General features: G+C 56.5%; 8 protein-coding genes across 8 annotated transcripts; 4 read left to right on the top strand and 4 right to left on the bottom strand.

Annotated features, from left to right (window-relative positions):
- Positions 1–519: 519 nt before the first annotated feature.
- Positions 520–1,451, bottom strand: CHGG_01895 (uncharacterized protein; the record flags this gene model as incomplete). The annotated part of the gene is made up of 3 exons (XM_001221115.1): positions 520–1,133; positions 1,234–1,264; positions 1,317–1,451. 3 exons carry the CDS (start codon positions 1,449–1,451, stop codon positions 520–522), a joined length of 780 nt encoding a protein of 259 aa, XP_001221116.1.
- A 1,236-nt stretch (positions 1,452–2,687) lies between these two features.
- Positions 2,688–6,384, top strand: CHGG_01894 (uncharacterized protein; the record flags this gene model as incomplete). Its single annotated transcript, XM_001221114.1, has 5 exons — positions 2,688–2,974; positions 3,044–3,219; positions 3,297–3,663; positions 3,998–4,220; positions 4,279–6,384. 5 exons carry the CDS (start codon positions 2,688–2,690, stop codon positions 6,382–6,384), a joined length of 3,159 nt encoding a protein of 1,052 aa, XP_001221115.1.
- A 781-nt stretch (positions 6,385–7,165) lies between these two features.
- On the bottom strand, positions 7,166–10,841 carry CHGG_01893 (uncharacterized protein; the record flags this gene model as incomplete). The annotated part of the gene is made up of 6 exons (XM_001221113.1): positions 7,166–7,738; positions 7,852–8,206; positions 8,256–8,457; positions 8,510–8,670; positions 8,724–9,943; positions 10,008–10,841. The coding sequence occupies 6 exons, from the start codon at positions 10,839–10,841 to the stop codon at positions 7,166–7,168; spliced, it is 3,345 nt and encodes a 1,114-aa protein (XP_001221114.1).
- A 3,137-nt stretch (positions 10,842–13,978) lies between these two features.
- On the top strand, positions 13,979–14,909 carry CHGG_01892 (uncharacterized protein; the record flags this gene model as incomplete). The annotated part of the gene is made up of 2 exons (XM_001221112.1): positions 13,979–14,202; positions 14,267–14,909. The coding sequence occupies 2 exons, from the start codon at positions 13,979–13,981 to the stop codon at positions 14,907–14,909; spliced, it is 867 nt and encodes a 288-aa protein (XP_001221113.1).
- Positions 14,910–15,359: 450 nt separating this feature from the next.
- On the bottom strand, positions 15,360–17,227 carry CHGG_01891 (uncharacterized protein; the record flags this gene model as incomplete). Its single annotated transcript, XM_001221111.1, has 3 exons — positions 15,360–16,035; positions 16,088–16,883; positions 17,089–17,227. 3 exons carry the CDS (start codon positions 17,225–17,227, stop codon positions 15,360–15,362), a joined length of 1,611 nt encoding a protein of 536 aa, XP_001221112.1.
- A 1,284-nt stretch (positions 17,228–18,511) lies between these two features.
- CHGG_01890 (uncharacterized protein) lies at positions 18,512–19,855 on the top strand (the record flags this gene model as incomplete). The annotated part of the gene is made up of 1 exon (XM_001221110.1): positions 18,512–19,855. One exon carries the CDS (start codon positions 18,512–18,514, stop codon positions 19,853–19,855), a length of 1,344 nt encoding a protein of 447 aa, XP_001221111.1.
- Positions 19,856–20,723: 868 nt separating this feature from the next.
- Positions 20,724–21,323, bottom strand: CHGG_01889 (uncharacterized protein; the record flags this gene model as incomplete). Its single annotated transcript, XM_001221109.1, has 1 exon — positions 20,724–21,323. One exon carries the CDS (start codon positions 21,321–21,323, stop codon positions 20,724–20,726), a length of 600 nt encoding a protein of 199 aa, XP_001221110.1.
- Positions 21,324–21,777: 454 nt separating this feature from the next.
- On the top strand, positions 21,778–22,205 carry CHGG_01888 (uncharacterized protein; the record flags this gene model as incomplete). Its single annotated transcript, XM_001221108.1, has 4 exons — positions 21,778–21,805; positions 21,864–21,987; positions 22,047–22,095; positions 22,152–22,205. The coding sequence occupies 4 exons, from the start codon at positions 21,778–21,780 to the stop codon at positions 22,203–22,205; spliced, it is 255 nt and encodes an 84-aa protein (XP_001221109.1).
- Positions 22,206–22,313: the final 108 nt, after the last annotated feature.

Genomic DNA, 22,313 nt, shown 5'->3' with positions numbered 1-22,313 from the left:
GTCGGTATTCGTATTGAGTGTTGACTTTGTCCCAAAAGAGAAATGGCAACGTGTATGAATGAAGCTGAAATAGGATAAATTACAAGTATTGTCGGGTAACCCCACAGTGCATATCTTCTCCTTTTCTAGGTACCATAGTCAAGCCCATCTCGCTTTGCTCACAAGAATCGAATGTAACATTTCGGGTACGAAGGAGGCAGTAAGAACGATTCAAACTAATGAAGACGGAAAACGAAAAGCGAAGGTTTGTTGCTTTCCGTTTCCTCTCAGTTTTAAACCCGAATATACATCGCCAAGGTGTACTTCGTACAGTCAGTGCCCTGGGTGTGTCTGATCTCACTTTCCATGTGTTGGCCAAGGCCGCCATATTCTTTCAACCTCATCGGCATTTCTCTCTTCTTTTTTATCGAACCGCAAATCACCCCAGGCTAAGATTTACCAAACCAACAAACAATTCCCAACCAAAACTCATCACCAACTTTTCAACAGCCGAGCCAAAACACACCCAACTCAAATAAATCACAGCTCAAAGCGCGTCATCATCCGATCCGACAGGGCGTCGAACAGTCCGTTGCGCAGCCTCATCATCTCCTCATACCCCTCCCCAGCTCCCAGCTCCCCCACCATGACCAGCTCGGATCCCGCCGCGAGCTGCACCCACGCCTGTTCCGTGAACACGTCCACGGGTATCCCCATCTCGCGCGCCTCTTTGCCCATGTAGTCGTGTAACTCGCCTGGCGGGGTTGTTAGTCGGTTGATATTGTTGGCGAGGGGGAGGGAGGGGGTATTGAGAAGCTGAGAGAGGTTGAGGAACGGGGAAGGCTTACTCTGAACAAGCGGCGGCCAGACCTCGATGATCTTGGTGCTAGACTTGGGGTGCTGGCGGCGCAGGCAGGAGACATAGGCGGTCAGGGCGGCCTTGGAAGCCGAGTAGGCCGGCACCATGACGGCGGGGACGGCAGCCAGCAGCGAGCCGGTGAAGATGAGCGCGGTGGGGAACGGCTTCTGGAGCAGGTGCGGGAGGAACTTGATCGAGAGGTCCACGTGCCGCGAAAAGTTGATGTCCATCTCGTCGTGGAAGGAGTCCAGGTCAACCTGAGCCGGCCGCGAGAGCTGGAACGGTCTCTGCACGCCTGCGTTGAGGAAAACGCAGTCGAGGTCGGGGTAGTTGCTTACGACGCTTTGGGAGAGAGGCTGTTAGTGAGTGTCGAGGAGGCCGGACGTGGGACTTACCCTTCAACGAACGCATCAAGGCCAGCCCTGTCTGTGATGTCGTATTTAATAGCACTAGCTTTCTCTGGGCCATGCTTTTGAACAAATTCATCCAGTCTCTCCTGGCGACGCCCAACGGCGATGACCTTGATGCCCTCAAGGATGAGCTTGTCGGCCATGGCCGCCCCTATGCCGGCGGTGGCCCCGACGAGCAGGACGCGCTTGTAGTTGAAGGACATGGTTCAAGATTTTTTTCTGTTACAGGTCTGAGTCAAGAACTGACGGGTGGAGATGAATTTGCTGCCCTCGCAAATTAGGAAGTTATAGATATATAAGTGCTAAGCCCCACCTAGGTAGTCCCGCGCAGCCTACCAGCGGAGATAGGTACAACTCCAGGTTTTAAGTCCGTGAGGTACGGCATCTCTTCTAGGATACAAGTCAACTAACCTAAGTAAGCCAAAACCAGGACGAGTACGAATCATTTCGGGGGTGGGTGCCAACTGGCCATCCATGACAGCTGAGGATTCACCTCCCACTCAAGCAAATCCAATTCTGGGGGTTGCCCCGTGTGATAGTCACAACGACTACCAGTAAGCGAAATCATGAAGGCGGATTGACAAAAGTATGTGAACTCATAAACGATAGTTCAGGTGTCCGGGTCGATAACAAAAAAGGATCGTTTCAGGGGAGCTGTCGGTTGTGGTTGTGGGAATAGCTTGTTGTGATACCGGGATGGTGAGAGATTAAACGAAGGAGATGTTCCAAACGGGGAGATATATATGAGGGTTTATTAAAAGAGAAAAGGATGGCGCTCGGGAAATCCGAGTCCAACTGGAACCAAGTGACTTGATAAACAATTGGAGATATGGATGACGAACGACCTCTATATAGCGCAAGCTAAGCTTTGTCCAACACCTGGTTCCAGATGCCCGGAAACTGTCGGGCAGGGGCCCTTGGGACGCCATTGGTGTTAGCTAATGATCGTTCCGTAGATTTCCGGTGGCTGTTGTCGGGTTGATCTCAGAAGTACGAAGTCTGAAGAGCTAAAGGCCATCGCCGATGAAATTCATTGTTAACGCCGATGGACGGACCCACCCAAACCACCACCACCGTCGGTGATAAGTTGAAGAACATCACAATCGGGTTTCAGCCTTCGGACTCGAGTTCATCCGCCGAAAGAATCATGACAATGTTGGGGGCATCGGCATGCCGTGCGCGGGAGTTCACGGACTTAGAGAGGGTGATGGCGGACTTACAGACCTTGGCTCACAACCGCCTGGGTGCAGTTGATGAACGACAATGGCGACTCGACGAGTGTATAAATGTCGCCCTGTCGTACTTACTCCGAAGGACACCTTGAACGGCATCGCAACATCATCAACCTCACTCACAGGCACATCTTGAGGGCCAACTGACCTTATCACCACCAACTGACCGCAAACCAACCCCCATTCACCATCACCACCGCCACCACCATGTCACCCATGCCCGTTTTCCTCATCACTGGCGCCTCCTCTGGCTTCGGCGAAGCCATCGCATACGACGCACTCGCGCGGGGCCACCACGTCATCGCAACGGCACGCAGCACAGCCAAGCTGAGCGCGCTCAAGTCGGCGGGCGCCACTGTGCTGGCGCTGGACGTGACCAGTGACGAAGCGACGCTGGCGGCCATTTTCCGCGAGGCACACGCCGTCCACGGCCGTATCACGCACGTTGTTAACTCCGCGGGGTATTTGTTAGAGGGGGCCGTTGAGGAGGCTAGGTGAGTTCTCTTCCTCCTGTCTATGTGGGACTTTTGTGTGTGAAGGTGGAACGGCGCGCTGACGGTCAGGGGTAGTGGGAAGGAGGTGTTTGATCTCTTCAACACCAACGTGCTGGGAACGTGTAATATTGCCCGGGTTGCGGCACCGTATCTGCGTGAGGCGGCTAAGGAGGACGGGCAGATGGCGGCGCTGGCGACGTTTGGAAGCTTGGGAAGTTGGTTGTCCGCCGCAGCGGCTGCTCATTGTGAGCCACCCCCCGTTCCCCTCTTGCCCCAGTCTTCTTCATGAGATTCCTCTGTGCTAATACAAGTTCCTCCACAGACTGCAGCACCAAGTTCGCCGTGAGCGGGCTGACCGAGGGCTTGGCGGAAGAGTTCCGGCCTTTCGGGGTCGACGTCTGCTGCGTGGAGCCGGGATACACGCGCACGGCGATCCTGGCGAACGGGGCTGATGGCGTAAACCATCGGGTGAAGACGGCGCGGCAGTTGGACATCTACATGCACCAAGACACGGACGCGGCCAAGATGCGCGCAGCTATCGATGCTTACAATGGCAACCAACCAGGCGACGTCGTCAAGTGCGCCAAGGTCATTGTTGACGTGTTGACCAAAGAGGGCGTCGCCAAGGGGAGGGCGGTGCCTGTGCGTTTGGTTCTGGGCTCGGATTGCCTCGAGGTTGTGCGCGCAAAGTGTGAGAACACACTGAAGCTGGTCAAGGAGTGGGAGGCAGTTTCTGTGTCAACAATGAGGGACGAGGGGGCATAAATTTAGCTCGGCACTGCTCGGCGACCCTCTGCCGTTCTCAGGAGCTAAGCCCTGTTGTTCAGAGCCAAGCTTTTTAACAAGCGGCTGCCGGGGCTTGGCACTCTCTCCTTCAAGGGTTCTGTTCTCAACTTTCTCGCCTTTCTCATCTCAAAGACTTTCATGGTGTTGGGTTTCGGGTTGGTTTCCTGCCTGTCCGTTTGCAGTTGTCCCTGTATAAATAAACAATATAGACAGACATATTTTCTCTTGATATGATAGATCAGTATTCAACATTCAGGTCTCCGCCCAATCTGCAGTTGGGGGCTCGGTAGCTGTGACAAACTCGATTGGCGCTGAGGCTTGGCACCCACATGCCACTCACCATCAGGCTCGCGTGCCCCACGCTCATAGCATCTGCACGCGCAAGCAGCGGGCGGTGCATCACTTTCACCAGTGCCGCCCAGCCGAGTCCTCAAGGACGCCGGCGTATACAAAGTGCATTGTTAGCAGCTCCACTGACTCGTGTTTCTTAATCCGATGTGACACCTCCTCTAACATAGAACCGCGATATTCATCGACCGACCATGAACCCCACTAATACCAAGCCCGATACGCCGTCGATGCACGAACATGTGCAAGCCCCGGTCACCCCGCCATCGCCAGTGACCCCTCCAGACAGCCCCCACAGAGGACCAAAATCACAACGCTCACTGTCACAGGGCTCCGCCGGTTCAACACAGTCGGCACGGAGTCGCCAAGAGTATTTGGACTCGCTGGTACCGCCAACGAAGGAGGAATTTGCCCATATTGCAGAAACACAAGCCAAGCGCGAGGCCGAGCAGAAACGCGCCCAACGCCACAGACAGCGGCAGAGTATCAACTCTATATTGGGACCTCCATCTCCTTCGAGGCCTCAACCCCAACCACAAACCCACCATATACCCCTTGCCAGCCGGCTTGGCTTTGGGTTTGGTCGCCCCCGCGGCAACAGCGACGATGGGCTCCGCAATAGGGCTGCGACAGTCATACAGCGCACATACCGTGGCTACCGCACCCGCCGAGAGATTCAGGGGCTGGGTATCGATGCGTCGACACGTTGGACATATGCCGTGCGTGAGGCGCAATGGAGAGACATGACCACGCCCCGTGCCAGGGGCGCCTCGATCACCAACGGGGTGGCCTCCCCTGAACGGCCGGGAACTGCGAGCGGCCGGCCGCTGTCAACAGCACGACAGAATTGGAAGAAGGTTTCCGCCATTGCCCGGCATGCCGGGAACGACCTCGACGCCGACACCTCCTCCAGTAGCTGCTCCGACTCTGACCCGGATTCGGGCGAGCAAAGGAAGGAGGAACGCAAGCGGCGGGAAGAGGCCAAGGCGCGCCGCAAACAAACCGCAAAGATGATGGGCCTGCAATACTTCCTCGAGATGATTGACCTCAAGCACCGCTACGGCTCCTTCCTGCGCGTTTACCACGAGGAGTGGAAGCGCGCCGAGACCAACGAGAACTTTTTCTACTGGCTCGACTACGGCGAGGGCAAGAACCTCGACATCGAAGCCTGCCCTCGCGAACGCCTCGACCGCGAGCAGGTTCGCTACCTCTCGCGAGAAGAGCGCCAGTACTACCTCGTCAACGTCGACTCCGAGGGCCGTCTCTGCTGGGCAAAGAACGGCGCGCGCATCGACACCACTGAGAAATGGAAGGACTCTATCCACGGCATCGTCCCCAGCGACGACCCAACCCCCGCCTACACCCCCTTAGGGGAAAACCAGACCACCCTCCTCGGCGACACAACCACCGACTCATCCCCGTCCCCCACCGCCACAACCACCACCACAACCACTTTCTCCTCCTCTTTCTCCTCCTCCTCGATCACCTCCGCCAACGCAACACGCTACGCCTCCTCCCTCCCCCCCACCGCCCCCACCAAACAACGCATATCCCACCACCTCTCCGGCGCCACCATCCTCAACAAACTCCTCCGCAAAACCGTCCGCAAAAACACCTGGATCTTCGTCGCCGACACCTCCTTCCGGCTCTACGTCGGCATCAAAAACAGCGGCGCCTTCCAGCATTCCTCCTTCCTCCAAGGCAGCCGCATCTCCGCCGCGGGCCTCGTGCGCGTGCGCGACGGCCGCCTGACCTCGCTGTCCCCGCTCAGCGGGCACTACCGCCCGCCCGCGAGCAACTTCCGCGCCTTTGTGCGCGCCCTGCGCGAGGCCGGCGCCGACATGAGTCGCGTGTCGGTCAGCAAGAGCTACGCGGTGCTGGTGGGGCTGGAGGCGTACGCGAAGGCGAGGGGGAAGGCGGGGGAGGTGTTGGGAAGGGTGAGGGGGAGGGGGAAGGGGAAGGGGTTGGGGAAGGGTGGTGGTGGGAAGGCGGGGGCGGAGGAAGGGTTGGTTGTACCCGAGCCTGAGCCTGAGCCGGGCCCGCGCGTGGTGGACGCTGAGAAGCGGCTGGAAAGGGGAGGAGCTGCGTCGAAAGGGGAGGGAGACGACGAGGCGCAACAACAAGAAAAGCAGCAAGAACAACAGCGACAACAACAAAGAGAAGAAGACAAACTGCGCTCCGAAAACAAGCTCGCCGTTGATGTCCTACAGAAAATGAACCTCGGCGCCAAACCGATCGAACCCAAGGGGCAAAAAGGGGGCGGGGATGACCAGTAGGAGAAATGTTGTCGCTCCGCCGACCGCTCTTCTTCGCCTTTCTTGAACAACTCTGACTGATTAGCAAGCTTGTTGATTTTTGATACCCAACCGCCGTAATGGCGGCGAGAGAAGAAGGGATATGGATGGATAGTGGTATGACCGATCTGACCCACGACATGGTGTTTCATTTGTGATGGACTTTGTGTTTTACTGGAAGGGTTGCGCATAGCATGCATGACTTAATCTAGAGTTCGCACGATGGTTTCAATACCCAAATAGAAAACATATTGCCAACATTTAGTATTTGGTACTTGTTTCTTGGTCTACTCGTGGGTTGAATTCATCGAGTCGAAGCCGCCGGGACCCCGCGCACTCCATAATGAGAACTCAGGCACCGCAATCCTAACTAAAACCAGACTATTTTGCCTACCACGCAGACAGGACTCCAAGAACAATCTTTCCCCGCCCAACCCAGCCCACTCTAATCTATTTTCCAGTCCGTTTTTATCTTGGCCAGGCCCTATCTAACACTTTCGACCCTCTATCATGATCATAACTGGCTTGAACCCAACGTTGACAAACAGGCCACCTCATAACAACTGGTAACAAAGAGATAACCTGATAACACGCCATCCCAACTCCCTCCGTACGTATCCATGAATATAACATAAGGTATCATAAGCATGCTTCCACCGAGAAATGCAACAGAACAAAACAAGGCTGAAAAACCTGACATAGCTATCCCACCTCACACCCCCATGGACCCCTCCACTGAGCCCGGCGAAGCAGAGTGTTCCACCTAAGTAAGCCCCAAACTCATTTCCGTCGTTCCGGCCACTGGTTCACTCTTTGACTGCACCCTCCTGGAATATCGCGGGTACCTCGGACCTTCTTTTTCGCCTGTACGCGAACTGCAAGAAGTAGAACCAGAGTCCGACCGAGCCGGCTCCTTAACCTTGACCCGTCTCTCTCTTGACGGCTCCGGGGCGTCATCCTCCTCGCAAACGCTGGCCTCGACTGATTCGAACCTCCTCCTTGTCACCGCCGTGATTGGAGGCGGCAGCACAGGTTGCGAAAGCATTCCCGTGTGCGCTTGGAACACATGGGCATACGCAGCCGGCATAGGCATTATCAACATCGGCGCGGCAGCGAAGTAGTGGACTTGGTGTGGCGTAGGCGGTGGGGCAGCAGGAACAGGCTGCGGACTTGCGGGTGGGTTGCTAAAGAAGCCGTCCAAAGACCGATGGGGTTGCCGGGTTGGGGTCGGAGCAGCCACCGAGGACACGGCAAAACAGGACGCGGAAAAACCGGCCCCGGTCCCAGCGGCAGATCGAGGCGTAAAGCTTGCCGCGCTTGGGTTCAGCTGAGAGGTCTGTGGGGGTTAGAGAAAGCGGTAGCGCGGGTAGAAACGGCCAATGGATGTATGTATGTATATTGTGGCGATAATGATACATGCATGCTTCGACGGGTTTCTCTCGCTCATACCTCTTTCTCGTGTCCGGGGGTCGTTAAGTCGTTCGTTTCTGTCGCGGTGTCCGAAGAGCTGTCGGAACTCTCGGCTTGCTCATTCGTGGTTGGGACGGATTTGACCTTAGCAAGTTCCGAGCTGGTGACCTCGGCGGTCAGGTCGTTAACGATATTCGGGGCTTTCCGCCCCTTTGGGACAGGCTTATCATCGCGCGGCTCCTTGTCCTTGGGCTTGACGAAGATCTGTTTCGACCACAGCTCTGCGTACTTGCCGTCTGCCCGGATGAGGTCTTCATGGCTACCCTGCTCAACAATTTCTCCTCCTGTGACAACGATGATGCGGTCGGCGTTCATGATGGTGGACAAGCGGTGTCTATGTCCGTCAGTTCATGTCCTTAAGCTCCCACTAGAGTTTAACTTACGCCACAATAAAAGTCGTGCGGCCTTCGCAGAGTGTGCGCAGAGCGTCCTGAATCTTCTGTTCAGTCTCTGTGTCGACCGCACTCGTCGCCTCATCGAGGAGAACGATGGATGGCCTCTTCAAGATAGCTCTAGCAATGGCCACTCGCTGCAGCTCACCGCCAGAGAGCTTGACGCCCCGCTCTCCGACCTTAGTTTGGTAACCTGTCTCGGTCAGCTTGGCTCTACTGTTCTACCTGCGGGCCTAGGAACCTACCATCACTAAATGTCAAAATCTGGTCGTGAATACTAGCAGCCTTGCACGCTTCGTAAACCTCCTCATCGGTCGCTGTGAGCTTGGCGTACCGCACGTTGTTCATGATGGTGTCGTCGAAGAGGATAGGGGCCTGGGGCACCACTCCGATCTGAGCGCGGAGACTGAAGAGTGTTAGCGTAACCCGGTAGACCACCAACAATGGATCCCAGCCTACCTGTATAGATCAACCTTTCGGATATCCTGTTCGTCAATTTCGATTGAGCCCTTTGTAACGTCGTAAAACCGGTCGAGGAGCTTCAGGATGGTAGACTTGCCAGCCCCCGTTGCACCAACAAAAGCCACCGTCATGCCCGGCGTTGCGGTGAAGTTGATGTCCTTCAGAATCTCTTTTTTCTTGTCGTAGGAAAAGCAGACACCGCCAAAGCGAACTTCGCCGCCTTTGAATCGCAGGGGCGGTGCTCCCTCCTCGCTGAGCACACTTGGCTTGGTCTGCATGATCTCCAGAAGCTGCTCCGCATGAAGGAGATCCCTCGAGATGCTTTTGCCGAGGCCGGCAAAAAAGGTGAGAGGAGAGACCAGTTGAGCCCAATATGTCAGAAGCATAATGAAGTCACCAGGGGTGGCCTGGCCGTGAGTGACCTGGTACACGGCCAGGAACGCTCCAGCGAGCAGACCTGAGAGGAGCACCAGGAACTGGAATGCATAAGCGAGAACGTAGCCGAAGTAGACCTTTTGCGTCTTGGTCACGCGGTCCTCGACAGCTACCGAGTAGCGGTCTTCCTCGTGCCCAATCTGGTTGAAGCTGGCAACCGTCGACCATCCCTGAATTCCGGCTTGTCGGACATAGTGTTCCTTGTACCAAGCGCCCACTTCATTCCTGCGTGCGCCCTTGAGCGCGGCAATCATGCGAGTTGCGATGTAGATGAAGATAGCGGCGGTCGCGATGGTGATGAAGCCTTCGTACGGACCAAAGGTTGCCGAGAGGTACACAAAAGCAACCGTCATGTCGATAAGCATCGGCACGGCCCGGAAACAGATGGACTCGAGAATGTTGGAGATGCTCTGGCCGGACTGTATAGCCATCATGATGTCTGAGGAACTCTTGGAATCGTGAAAGTCAGAGGACAGGTTGAGGACGTGAGAATATGCCGCCGTGCTAATAGCACCGAACGAGTAATACTCAACAGGGATCCAGAGCCACTGGCGCAACAGTGACAGACCGGCTTCCGAAGCCACGAGCTTGAGGCCGGCGAAAAAGAGGACCTCGTTCCAGGGGTTCTTGCCGTTCGAGCCGGAAAGGCTGTCCATGATAATACCTAGCTGGCGCGGGATCAAGACGTTGATAAAGTTCATGGCAAGTAGGCATATTGCTACAAGCACTACCCGGATCTGAAGCGAACGGTGGTTCACGGGCCAGACGTAGGGGAAGAAAACCTAAACAAGTGCCTGTCAGTGACGGGATCCTGGGATCAGACATGGTAACAAGCGAATGACGAACCCGGAAACTCTTGGCATATGTGACCCAGTTCCCCTTTTCCTTGAGCCTCTTCTCCATCTGCTCGCTCGCTTGCCGCTGGCGTCTTTCGTAAGGGTTTTCGTCGTCGTCGGTGTCGGATGATGACTGGTTGCTGTCGGTCGAGCCATCTGACGTTGCCCCGTATCCGTTCTGCCGAGTCCCGTTGGGCTGATCATCCGAGTCCGAATCATGGCTCGCATGGCCGTTCGTCTTGAGTAAGCTTTGGCGTTCCGAGTCGGTGCCCTTTTCCTCCCGGGCGTGACGGTTCCCTTCCAAGTAAAATATCACGGCGAGGATGACTGCCAGGTATCTGACAGCGAGGGCCGAGAGGTCGAACACATCCATGAACTTGGGAGGCCCCGCAGGCCGAGCGATCAAAGACAAGACCCCCATGATCGGCTCGAAAATGAATGCTATCCCGAAGGACCCAATGTACGGGTACCAGACCGGATTGGCTGCCTCTGAGAGACCCGCAAAGACAACCCCAAATGCCAGGGCGCATGACATAAGACCGATGATAGTATCCTGCTCGGCGAATGGGAATACATGCTGCACAGCACCTTGAATACACAAGGCGAGTAGTTGGGCAAAGTAGGTGAGGATAACCGACACGAGCAACCAGGTGATCGGACGGCGGCGCGGGTGGGCGTCTTCTGAAGACCTAGTTTGCAGGGTGCATATGGCCACGGTGGAGGTGACCATGTAGTAGATGAAGATGGTGGTTGGATAGGCGTAATGAAGACTTGCTAGGACTTGGCGCAGCGGCAGCCGCCCAGCGGGCTCGTCGGCCGTATGGGTGCCATATAGATCAGCCATGATGGAGAGGCCGGCGCAGTGTCGATGCAGGAGGGCTGAACCCCACGAACGATCCTGGAGGGTACCGAGATGGTGGATGTGCCAGATCCTGATTCAGAATTGCCCGAAAACTGATAGCTCCCGGGTCGTTTAGCAGCGGGACGATGTACTCTTTTGTCGCTTCCCAGAATCCAAGAATCCAGGTTGGCGTGCAACACGCGTACAACACGCGTGGATAAGGTAATCCGACGGAAAACTTCCAGGTTGGGATCACCGGTTTGGTACGCCAGGAAGGTAACCCAACGGCCCCAATGCTTGGAACGGTTGAGACTTCCGAGTGAGACAAGCACCCAGTCTTTCCACGTGAACCGCCTTCAGCGGTGCCAGGTGGTCTTACCAGCCGCTTCTCGTTCCTTCCTTAATGGTCGCTCTGAGCGAAATCGGAGTCAATGCCAGGGAAGGACCGCTCGTCTGAAGAGTGGCGACAGCAAAGTACCTATGTGACTCGGACTGCGACAGGCAACAGCAAACTCTTGCAGGTTTTCCACCACCGTCCGCCCTGCAGGGTTTTCCAGGAACAACTCGAGTCGGGTTTCCTCACAGGGCGTTGGAGCTGATGCTAGGTAGGTAGGTATTTATGAACCCAACCCCCCTTTCCGCTTCAAAAAACCTCAACCTCTCGTTCCAGTCCACCCCTAACCGGCCGGATGTCAGGTTGCAGCGAGTCGCTTGTTTCTCTGAAGCTTGGCTGTTTAACAATAGCCCGCGCGCCTGTTCCACAAAGGGTTTTGCCTGTCGTGGAGGAGCTGGGCTCTTACAAACTACAGGAAGGCCGGCGAGCTTGTGACCCGTCTCATGCAATCAACGAACCGGCACTTGCTACGTGAAAGGTCAGCAGGCACAATGTCGTGTGAGGGTGGTGGTGATTACCTTTTGTGACGTCCTCTTTTCGAAGTCAAAAGTCGGAGAGACGTATGAGCGGGAGAGTGCGCACAGGTCACTGTCGGGTGAGCTCTCGGCGAAAGGGGATGGTACGGAGAAGGCGGAAGGGCAGAGAGTTTAGGTGGTTGTTGGCTCGATAACCCGTTTTCGGATGCCTGGAATGACGACCGCAACCAAGGGGCGCAAGAGGATTGACTGATGCTTAGCGGCACAGAATTCACTGCCACCACGCTTGTCTTGTTGGACCCAAAACCCTGGATCACTCAGTTATCGTGGCCCGGCACCGCGGTTAACGTCAGACGGCAGCTATGCTTGTATTGGCGTGCAAACGATGCCCTCGATTACAGCACGATTACAACATGAAAACACACTCTTCGACATGGGACGGCGGCGGGAAGAATCTGTCACCCTCGTGATCAATTCAGCGCGCAGAAAAGAGACGGTGAAGCTCGTCTGTATGTAGGGTAATGTCCGACACACACGCGCTAGACGCCGAAAGGCTAGTGGAACCTGGAATTCGCGGCAAGGTAAGTCTGTATGCGCCTGGCCGCTGGCAAATGCCAAGATCAGAGCAAACCTTTGGGTCGCAAGCCCCTGCTCTCCATGTGGGTTGAATCTCACACGGGGCGACGAGAGAACCGAAGCTGCATATCGCAACCAAATCGGGGAATTAATCGAGAGCGGTGAAGGTGACCCATGCGCCTGCTGGCTTGTTCTCTCCGGACTCCGAGCAGCAATGGGTCGTGGGGGACTTGGAATGGATTCCTCGAGGCTTGTCAATCAGAGTGGGTGATTCCACGACGGCGGGCATGTGCTTTACTCCATTGGAAACCGCTCCCGAATAACTCGTCGCCAATATATCGCTGGCAACATGGTATTGGATGCTCGTGGAACGCGACGTCCGAGCTAACGATGACGGCAACGGACGGAGATGCGAGGCGCAAATCATTGACATAAGCGAAGCCCGAAGGGCTGGATGGGGTTTATTCTCGCAGCCGTAACAGAGAGCCGTGTTTCAAGTGTGTGTTGGTTCGAACGAGGACGATGATGGAGAGAGGGATGAACTCCGAGCCCAGTCGCAGGCATTTACCGAGTAACTCCCAGCTAATCGGAGAATGGACTGGACGGGAGGGCGACCCTCTTGCCGTTGATATATGCGGTGCCCCTGGCTGCATCCCTGCATGGGCGAACACATCCTTGGTTGCCCGCATAGCAGTGGCAGCCTGCATGACTACTTGCATACACAATATAATAGTATGGATGTCGGTAGGTGGTCTAATTACCTCTTCCGACAACGGCGTTGTCGTGGCACCCCAGGTCGACCTGGACAAGGTCGGCGTCCCGTCTCTGGTTCGGCTCCCAGGCACGTCCGCCCCGGTCTCCTCCGGACTTCGGGCCCGGCTAGCTTCAATGCCATTGAGGCCCTTACATACTGTGTACACAGCAACCAAGAGGGTTTCGCCACTTACCACAGCACACTGCACCGTGTCATCCTTACCTCGTATGCACATGATACAAGGGAGAATTACTTCGAGAAGTCAAGGTACGGAGGAAGCCCCGAGAGCGCTTCTTTGCGCCAATGAGGATCCGAGAGTGCCTGCAGCCACCATGCCGGTCATCCCAAGGATAAATAAGTAAGGTAAGGGCCGGGGCTGGTTCACGCATACATTGCAGGTCAGGCTGATCAGGTTGCCTTCGGTGAGGGTCACGTTTGAAACGCCACTCTAAATACACGGTAGTTGGAGTATCACTACAAACACTCCTAAAATTGGGGTGATACAGAAGGGTGATGATGATAACTAAAGTAGGAACAAGAACATAGGAAAACCACCGTCTAATTGAAGACCCGCCCATCCGCTTTGTGGCACTGGCGACGATCTAGGGTTAGGGTAATCATATCGCTGCCTGTTCTATTCTGCAAGCCCAATAACAAGTTGTCGTTTGGTTTCTTGCGCATCGTCCTCTGATACTAACATGGTCGCCCAAGCAGTTTGTAAAATGTATTCGAATCATATCGGGTCATTATTGCTCCGACTGAGTCACCGGCAACGGAAATGGCACTAAGGCAGGCCACAGTGCCACAGCCTCAAGAACCAAGCCCCTGAAGCAACACTGGTTGTTTACTACGGGGCATTAAATATTAAATATTTCATCCAAATCGACGATTTTTCATCCCATTCACTCGTTCTCAAACCCAAACCTCCAACTCTGTCGCCATGCCATCTAGACGATCCAAGCCCGCTCACAAGGTGACCAAGCGGGCCAGGGCCATCGAGGCTCCGGTCCCGTCCGCTCAGCCTCAGCCCACGCCCTCAGACGACACATCACCAGTCTACTTCTGGCGCGAAACCGACCCCTTGACAGGCTACCTCTCACAATGGTACGCCTGCGCCTTCACCGACGACACCGACCCCACCATCGTCTACCCAACCGCCGAGCAGTAAGTCCAGCAGTAACCCCCTTAATAACAATCAACCCCAGTAATTAACCCCACCCCCGCCCAGCTACATGATGTACCAAAAAGCGCTGCTCTTCTCCGACGCCGCGATGGCCTCCCAGATCCTGCAGGCCGAACACCCGCGGCAAGTCAAAGCCCTCGGCCGGCAAGTCGCCAACTTCACGGACCAGACGTGGAACGCGCACCGCGAAGCCATCGTGCGGCGCGGCAACCGCCTCAAGTTCACGCAGCCCGCGAACCCGGCCGACGGCAAGTGGCGGGTGGCGCTGCCCGGGCGGGAGGCGGAGGAGGGGGCGGGGAGTACCATCAGGGAGCTGTTGCTGGGGACGGGGGAGAGGGAGATTGTGGAGGCGAGCCCGATGGATCGGGTGTGGGGGATTGGGTTTGGGGCGGCGAGGGCGGGGAGTGTGAGGGGGAGGTGGGGGTTGAATTTGTTGGGGAAGGCGTTGATGGCGGTGAGGGATGAGTTGAGGAAGGAGGCGGAGGGGGATGAGGTGGGAAAGGGTAAAGAGGAGGGCGATGGGAAGGGGGGAGACGAAAGCCGGAAAGAGAGTGAAAAGGAAGGTGGTGAGAGGGGCGGAGACAAGGGCAAAGATAATAGTGAAGATAGCGGCGAGGAGGTTGGTGAGGAGGTTGGTAAGGGGGACGAACAAAAGGCAAAGAGAAGAAAGACAGAAAAGCAGGGTTAGAGAAGGCCCGAGTTGCACTGCCTTGAAAAGGGCCACCGTGGGTCATGGTATCAGATTGTGTACCCAGATTGTAGGTATTATTATGTATCGTCTCAGATGCATCGTTTGGTCGTCGAGGACGCGCCCCTCCCATCGCATCCACGCTTCCCTCAATATTGTACATAGTATACTTTTCATGCCATGGCCGTCTCCAATGGGACCTCGTGGAGTGGTGTGATCGTAGAAATGCATCAAGACGCCTTCCGCCAGCTCCTCCTCGCTCTATACCACCATAGCCCCCAAAACTCCCGCAATCTCAGGCGGCAGAATCCCAGATGCCGTATGATACAGTTTTTGTGACAATAGAACACAATGAATGAGAAGTGACCAGCACCTTGGGCAAGGTGCTTGCACGTTCGTCCCCCTCCTGGGGAGCCGCGCACGCATCGGTTTCATAAAAATACAGGCCGTTTAGATGTAATCGCGGCCGCTCTTTTGCATCTCGATCAGCCGCCAACCCCTGGTCTCGGGATTGTTCACATCCTCGGCAATGCGTGTGATACCGATGGCGTAGGTAACCAACTGGACCTTGTCCTCCATACCCGCCGCGAGCTCGTTTGACTTGGCGTTGCGGTAGACGTGGACCTCCTGTGTCCGGCAGGTGACGATGAATACCGGGATCTCGCCAGGGTCGAGCATGCGTGCGCGGAGGATGTCCACCCCTCGGATGTCGAGGATTTTGCCGTCCGACTTGAGACCGGCCTGCAGATACTGCTTGGTCAGGGCCTCGTAAACGGAATACTGGGCTTCTGACAGCCACAGCTTCAGTGTCTCCACGTCACCCTTGACGTAGGCGTCCAAGACCTCGGGGAGAATGTACTCGCGGAGTTCTTGCAGGAACGGCTCCAGCTTGAACGCCGGGTCCATGGCCCGCAGCCGCTTGATCACCATGGCCGTCTCGTTCTCTGCAAAGAAGCCTGCAACCTTGTCGGTAATACTCCGAGCCGTCGAAATCAAGGGGTTTTCCGACTCTTGGTACACCGACTTCATGCCGAAGACGCCCTGGACGAACTTGTTTTGATCTCTGAAGTCCCTCCATGCCTCTTTCCACGCGGCATCCTTGTGAACCGTGACGTTGGTTCCAGCGCTACAGACGTTAGCAGACGTATTGCGAGAATATGTTCGGTTGGAAGTCTTACTTAGGATCCTCTTCGTGGATTGTGTTGTCCACCCCGTTCTTTTTGTCCATTTGTTCCCGCAACTCCCTCCGGCGCTTGCGCTCCTCTTTGTCGACCCACCCGCCGTACCTGGAGCTGCTCCCGTCGTCGATGACATCCTTGACATTCCTGTAGGCTTCGGTTTCCCGGATCGGCTTGGTCGCCTTGTCAAGTGCCTCGCCCGTCTTGTTTGCGCCCTTCCGCACGCCCTTCATTACGGGAGTGTCCCACGTCCAGGTGGCACCCTTCCCGATGACGCCGGCTGTGGACTTGACCGCTTTCGCAGCCGTGGACGAGACAGCGCCCGAGGTAGCTTCGTAGGCTTGACGTGCCTTCCGAACGCGCTCACTCTCGACAAACTCGTTCGCAGAAGATGCGAGGGCTTTTGTCGACTCGTTCCACTCTTTGGACTGCTTAAGCTCGGTGTCCATAGTCTCTAGGAACACCTGCCATGGCGTCTTGTCGCCATGTGGTGGCGGTGGAGGGAGATCCTCTTTTTTCTCCTTCTCCTTGCCCTCGGCTTTCTCATCCCCCTCCTTCTCTTCCTTCGCCTCCTCCTTGGACTCCTCTTTAGATTCTGTGGATTTTTCTGGCTCGCCTTCTTTTGTTTCTGGTGGAGTCTTGGCGTCCTTCTCTGCGGCTTCCTTTTGCTGTGTCCGGCCCGAGACGTGGAACGAGCGTGCGTGGTTTAGGGATATGCTGTTAAGCCTGATGGTGTTGACAGGGAGTGTTGAGCGCAGGAGTGGTTGTCGCTGAAGAAGCGTGGATGCAGAGCATGCTGCACTCTCAGAGATAGTGGGTTGTGTTACCCGAGACGAGAGAGAACGGTACTGGGAGGACGGCGGGCAGCGGGAGCTTCGTAGGCTGGGTGCCCTCAGAGGGGCGCCCGGGGCGAGCCTGGGGATTTGCCGCGCTGAATTCATAATTATGAACAAGCCGAACGTCCTCAATAGGAGTGGTAGGCGAGGTAGAGGATAGAGGACGGATGATGGGAGGGGCAACGCGCAACCTCGCTTGGTTGATAGGGATTTTGCTCGATGGCAAAGGCGAATCTCTAGAATTCTTTTGCCCAGAACCACTGCCAAGAGCCGGTAAATTCCCGGCGTGGTGGATCCCCGCCATGTCCAGTCTCGTCCCTCCACAGCGCAGCGGCGGGAAGTTCCGACCCCAAAATTTCCAGCGGGCTCCATTGAGCATTGAACCGCGCTACAGCGGCTCAATCTTGACTTTCGCGCCCGCAGCCGAGTCTCTTCGATCCAACTCTTGAACACCACCCTTATCCCCCGGCATTGAGGTCACTCGGATGACCATTGCCTGGTGGCGATGAACCGACTCACGATAAACCGTCTTTTGGCGCCGGGGTTGGCCCGGCCGCTCTCCCAGACCGTCTGCCCGACGACGACAGTCCCGCAATGGACCCGACTCTTCTCCCAGTCACACGTTGCCAGCAGTATCTTCTCGCAAACTCCCAAGCAGACGTTATTTAAACAGGCTGAGGGGCCGGGGAGTGGTTCAATGAATCGCATCCTCCAGCATATGAAGCGTGGCAGTGGGAGCCAGATCGAAGACGGGGACTCGCTCTCCGAAAACTTAGCTGCGCCAGAAGATGAGAGCACGGAACCCTACCACTTCCACATTTACAGCCACAAGCACAACACGCACATCACGCTTACCAAGCCGAACCGGGACGCCCTGCTTTCCTTGTCATGCGGGAACTTGGGGTTCAAGAAGTCTAACCGCAAGCACTACGATTCGGCATACCAGCTCGGCGCCTACGTGATCGACAAGATGCACCAAAAGGGCTATGCCAACAAGATTAACAAGATGGAGGTGGTCTTGAGAGGGTTCGGGCCTGGAAGAGAAGCGGTTGTCAAGGTGCTGATGGGGAATGAGGGCAAATTGCTGCGACCCAAGATCACACGAGTGTCAGATTCGACAAGGTTGAAGTTTGGTGGTACTCGGAGCAAGAAGAAGAGAAGATTGGGTTAAGGGGGGTTGGTTGGTGTTCGGGGCTTTGGAGATGGAGCGAGCCGTGGCCTCGAATGTATCGGGTCCGGGCCCGTACCCGGGACGGGTCCGGCTGATGTATATTTGTATACTACAAACCACCTTTTTGTTGGCCAATTTTGGTTCTACCCAAGCAATGACCAAACTCGTGTGAGAAATGGACCGGACTCGTGGTACAAGTGACCGGCCACACTCTAACCCTGTATTCACAGTCCACATGGCGGGGAGTCGGTGTTTCGCTTCCCGAATTCCCGGGACCCACTAAAATTTCAGGTCTTCGGCGGCGATCATCAATTCAGAAGAAAGCTCCCCACCATCCGCCATCCAACATCAACGGCGGGAATCCGTAACTTCCACACAAAGCGGCGCTACGTCATGTAGCGACCATAAACGGCAAAAATGTCACCAACAACGACCACAAACCCGGCAACGGCCTCTCAATCCCTTCACCCCTTCTTCGCCCCACCAGCACCAACCACACCCGCATCACCAACCACACCCGCAACCACACTCGGAACCACACCCGGCGCCCCACCCCTGCCATCACCATCCCCTTCCCCGTCCGCCCCCTCATTCCTCGGCCTCGACACCCTCTTCACCAACCCCGTCTTTGCCGGCGGCATCGGACTCGCCGGTCTGGGCGCAGCCGCCGCGTTCGGCCGCCGCGCCCTCATCTCCGGCGCCGGCCTCCTCCGCCGCCAGCTGCTCGTCAACATCGAGATCAGCAAGCGCGACCCCTCCTACAGCTGGGTGCTGGCCTGGCTCGCCCAGCCCCGCGACAACACCGGCTTTCTCGCCCAGCGCCTCACCCGCCTGCGCAACCTCTCTGTTACGACTAGCACTAAATCGCTGAGCCCGCGCGGGGTGGATGATGGCAATGGCGGTGGGGGGGCGGGGGGCAGGATCCATGCGGATTTTCGCGTGCAGCCCGGGTTCGGGCGGCATATGGTGCGGCACGCGCCGGGGGTGTACATCGCGGTGAACCGGGAGAAGGCCGGCACGGCGACGACGGCGACGGGCGAGCCGCACGAGACGCTGACGCTGACGCTGCTGTGGGTGCATCGCCACGTGCTGGCCGACGTGTTTACGCAGGCCCACGCCCTCGCCCAGAGCTTCCAGCAGGGCAAGACGGTCGTCTACACCGCGCGTAAGATGGAGTGGGCCGTGCTGGGCAAGCCGCGCCTCAAGCGCCCGCTGGGGAGTGTGGTGCTGGATGAGGGGGTTAAGGAGGGTTTGGTGGCGGACGTGAAGGAGTTTCTGAAGGCGCAGCAGTGGTATACGGACCGTGGCGTGCCGTATCGCCGGGGGTATTTGTTGTACGGCCCGCCGGGGACGGGCAAGACGTCTTTTATCCAGGCGCTGGCGGGCGAGCTGGACTACAGCGTGGCCATGATCAACTTGAGCGAGATGGGCATGACAGATGACCTACTGGCGCAATTGCTAACCCAGCTGCCCGAGAAGAGTATTTTGCTGTTGGAGGACGTCGACGCGGCGCTGGCGAACCGCCGCCAGCGCGACCCTGATGGATACAGCGGCCGAACGGTGACAGCGTCGGGGCTGCTGAACGCCCTCGACGGCCTGGCTGCTGGCGAGGACCGGATTGCGTTCCTCACGACGAACCATATCGACAGGCTGGATCCTGCGCTGATTCGGCCTGGGCGTGTGGACATGATGGTGCGCATTGGCGAGGCCACGCGGTACCCAGGCAGCCCAGATGTGGGACCGTTACTACGGCGATATTGACGGGGACTACGCCGGCCCGAGAGCGGTTCCTGAATAGGTTGGACGAGTTGGGTTTGTTTGGCGGTGACACTCAGAACCCGGATGTGCCCAAAAGACACACCTCTACCGCCGCTATCCAGGGTCTCTTCCAGTTCAATAAAGGGGATATGGAGGGTGCCATCAAGATGGCCGAGGGCTTAATTCCCCGGACATTCGAACCTGAGCAGCCGTCCGCGGACGGGACAATCAAGTCACCGGCGTGAGGCTAAGGGCCGTTGTGTAATATATGTAGGACTACGATGTACTATGTCATATAGATCGTTGATACCCTGGCGCACCGTGAAATAATGTTCTAATTTGTGAGTGTTTGATGGTGGTTTCCGTCTCTTCGGGCCCTGATGTGAGCACAGATAAACTTATATATGAGACTCGATCAATGCACTTGACAGCACCAGTGTACACTGCTCTGAATGTGCCGGCTTGATTTGCAGTGGTCGGTAGTGTGCGCAGTGCGCTGCGCTCTTGAACCACGCCGGTTCTCCCATGTCGTGAGTCCCAATCAAGTAGATGAACAACGGTGGTCCAATTCCATCGAAGTGCTGCGTCCGGGTTCCTCATCTAGCTCGAAGTGCGTAGCGTGGTGAGACTGGCGAGTGCGTTGTGGTTTGCCGATACTAGCAGGCGGACTTCATCTGGGCGCTGACATCTGACCCGGTAGAAGCGGGGCTCTGTTGAGAAGGGCATAGGCAGATATGAATTCGGAAAAGCCGCCCCGTCCCCGAACATACTAGCAGCTGGAGCGCGGGTAAAGAGGAGGCCGCAATCATCAGCATATGATCCGCGGCGGCGTTGGTAGCTGGCGGTCCAGATCTCGTTCGTTGATCTTCATTCAGCTCGATGCCTCGGTTTTCTCGGGCTTCGCCTCCTCGACCCCCGCCTCCTCCGCCTTGGGCTCGCCTTCGGCATCAAATCCCAGCGCATCCAACTCCCGAATCAGCTCATTCATCTTGATGACCTTGGCGATCTGCTCCGGTAGCAATTCCCCGCCAGTTTCCTTCTTCTCCTTAAGCTCCTTGGCTTGCCTCAGCTTCTTTTTCAGATTCCGCACCTTCTTCTCCTTCTCAGCTTCGGGGTCAACCTCCTCCTTGACTTCCTCTGCCGGTGCTGCCTCCCCTTGCCCCTCATCGTTGGCTTTGGCCTTCTTACGTGCCTCACGCCGCTTAGCGTTCTTGTTGGCGGCAGCAGATGATGACTGTGCCGGCTTGTCGTCTTTCAAACCCTCTGCGCCGGGAATAGGCCCCTTACCCCGATTGCGGAAGTTCTCAGCGGTCCGGTTCTTGTAAACCTCGACATCCTCGGGAGGTCGGTAGCCGGGCCGAATCTTGATGGCTTTTCTCGTACTGCCATCAGCCCTTCTAGATTCTGGGATGTGCCGCTCGCCGCTTGTTTCATCGGTCACAATCCCCGAGGCAGTCGGTTGCGCAGCCATGTTGAAGGTGGGGGTGTCGTGTGCTGTGGTCAACTTGTCGAACGGATCAAATTTCGTGTTTGAGGGTTTGGGTGGTGGGGATGGTTGGAAGGTGGAGAATTTGGAATCCGCCTTCACACCGTTATGAAGTCCCAGAACATCTGCGCTATGATCCGGGTGTGTCCCGAGACCTCCAGTTCTGTCGAGTGAACCCAGATTGATGAAGCATCTCAAAAGCGATAAGGTTGGCGGGGTTCTCGAGCCACTGGTAAATTTCGCCAAGCCTTAGGCTCTTGGAGAGCTCGGGCCAATCAGGGAGGCGACCGGGTACTTCCGTGAGGCCTTTCCGGCCTCACTGAGTGGTCGTTTTTGCTCGTCGCAGCGCAAACATTCCGGAACAGCTCTCAGGTTACCAACCCAGGTATAACGCCAGTCCCAGCACCCACCCTCAATTGGGATCACGACTACCTTCAAAATGGTAAGTTGGAGTATGGTGCAGCATTGTGAGCTACGAAGATCTAGCAGCTAACGGCGCGTTCACAGGCCACCGCAATCTACAAGCAAGTCCTCTTCCGATCAGCAGCCGCCGACCGAGCCCGAAGCTAACCCTCGTCACTAGCACCCTCTTCCGGAGGAACTGGACCATGCTCGGCGCTGTCTTTGTCGGTGCCTTCGCCTTCGAGATGTACGTGGCAGCTTAAATCGAGAACGAATGGGGGGATTGAATGCTAAGTGCACGTGCAGTGGCTACGACAACGTGATGAACAAGGTCTGGGACAACAACAACCGGGGGGTACGAATATTCCAGACTGTATTTCCTCGAGTACAGATGCTGACAGGGGAAAACAGCGCCAATGGAAGGACATCCGGCACAAGTACATCGAAGGTGGTGATGAAGAGTAGGCAGAGTCCAGGGGGGGGGGGGCAACAAAAACTACCAGAACGAGGACAAGAGCGAGGGAATTGCGTCGGCCCGGGGTTATGGGAGTTTCACCCGTGTACATTCGGTTG

Source organism: Chaetomium globosum, genomic scaffold, assembly GCF_000143365.1.
Source record: "Chaetomium globosum CBS 148.51 scaffold_1 genomic scaffold, whole genome shotgun sequence".
NCBI classification, from domain to species: domain Eukaryota; kingdom Fungi; phylum Ascomycota; class Sordariomycetes; order Sordariales; family Chaetomiaceae; genus Chaetomium; species Chaetomium globosum.
This window is presented reverse-complemented; position numbering and strand designations above follow the sequence as displayed.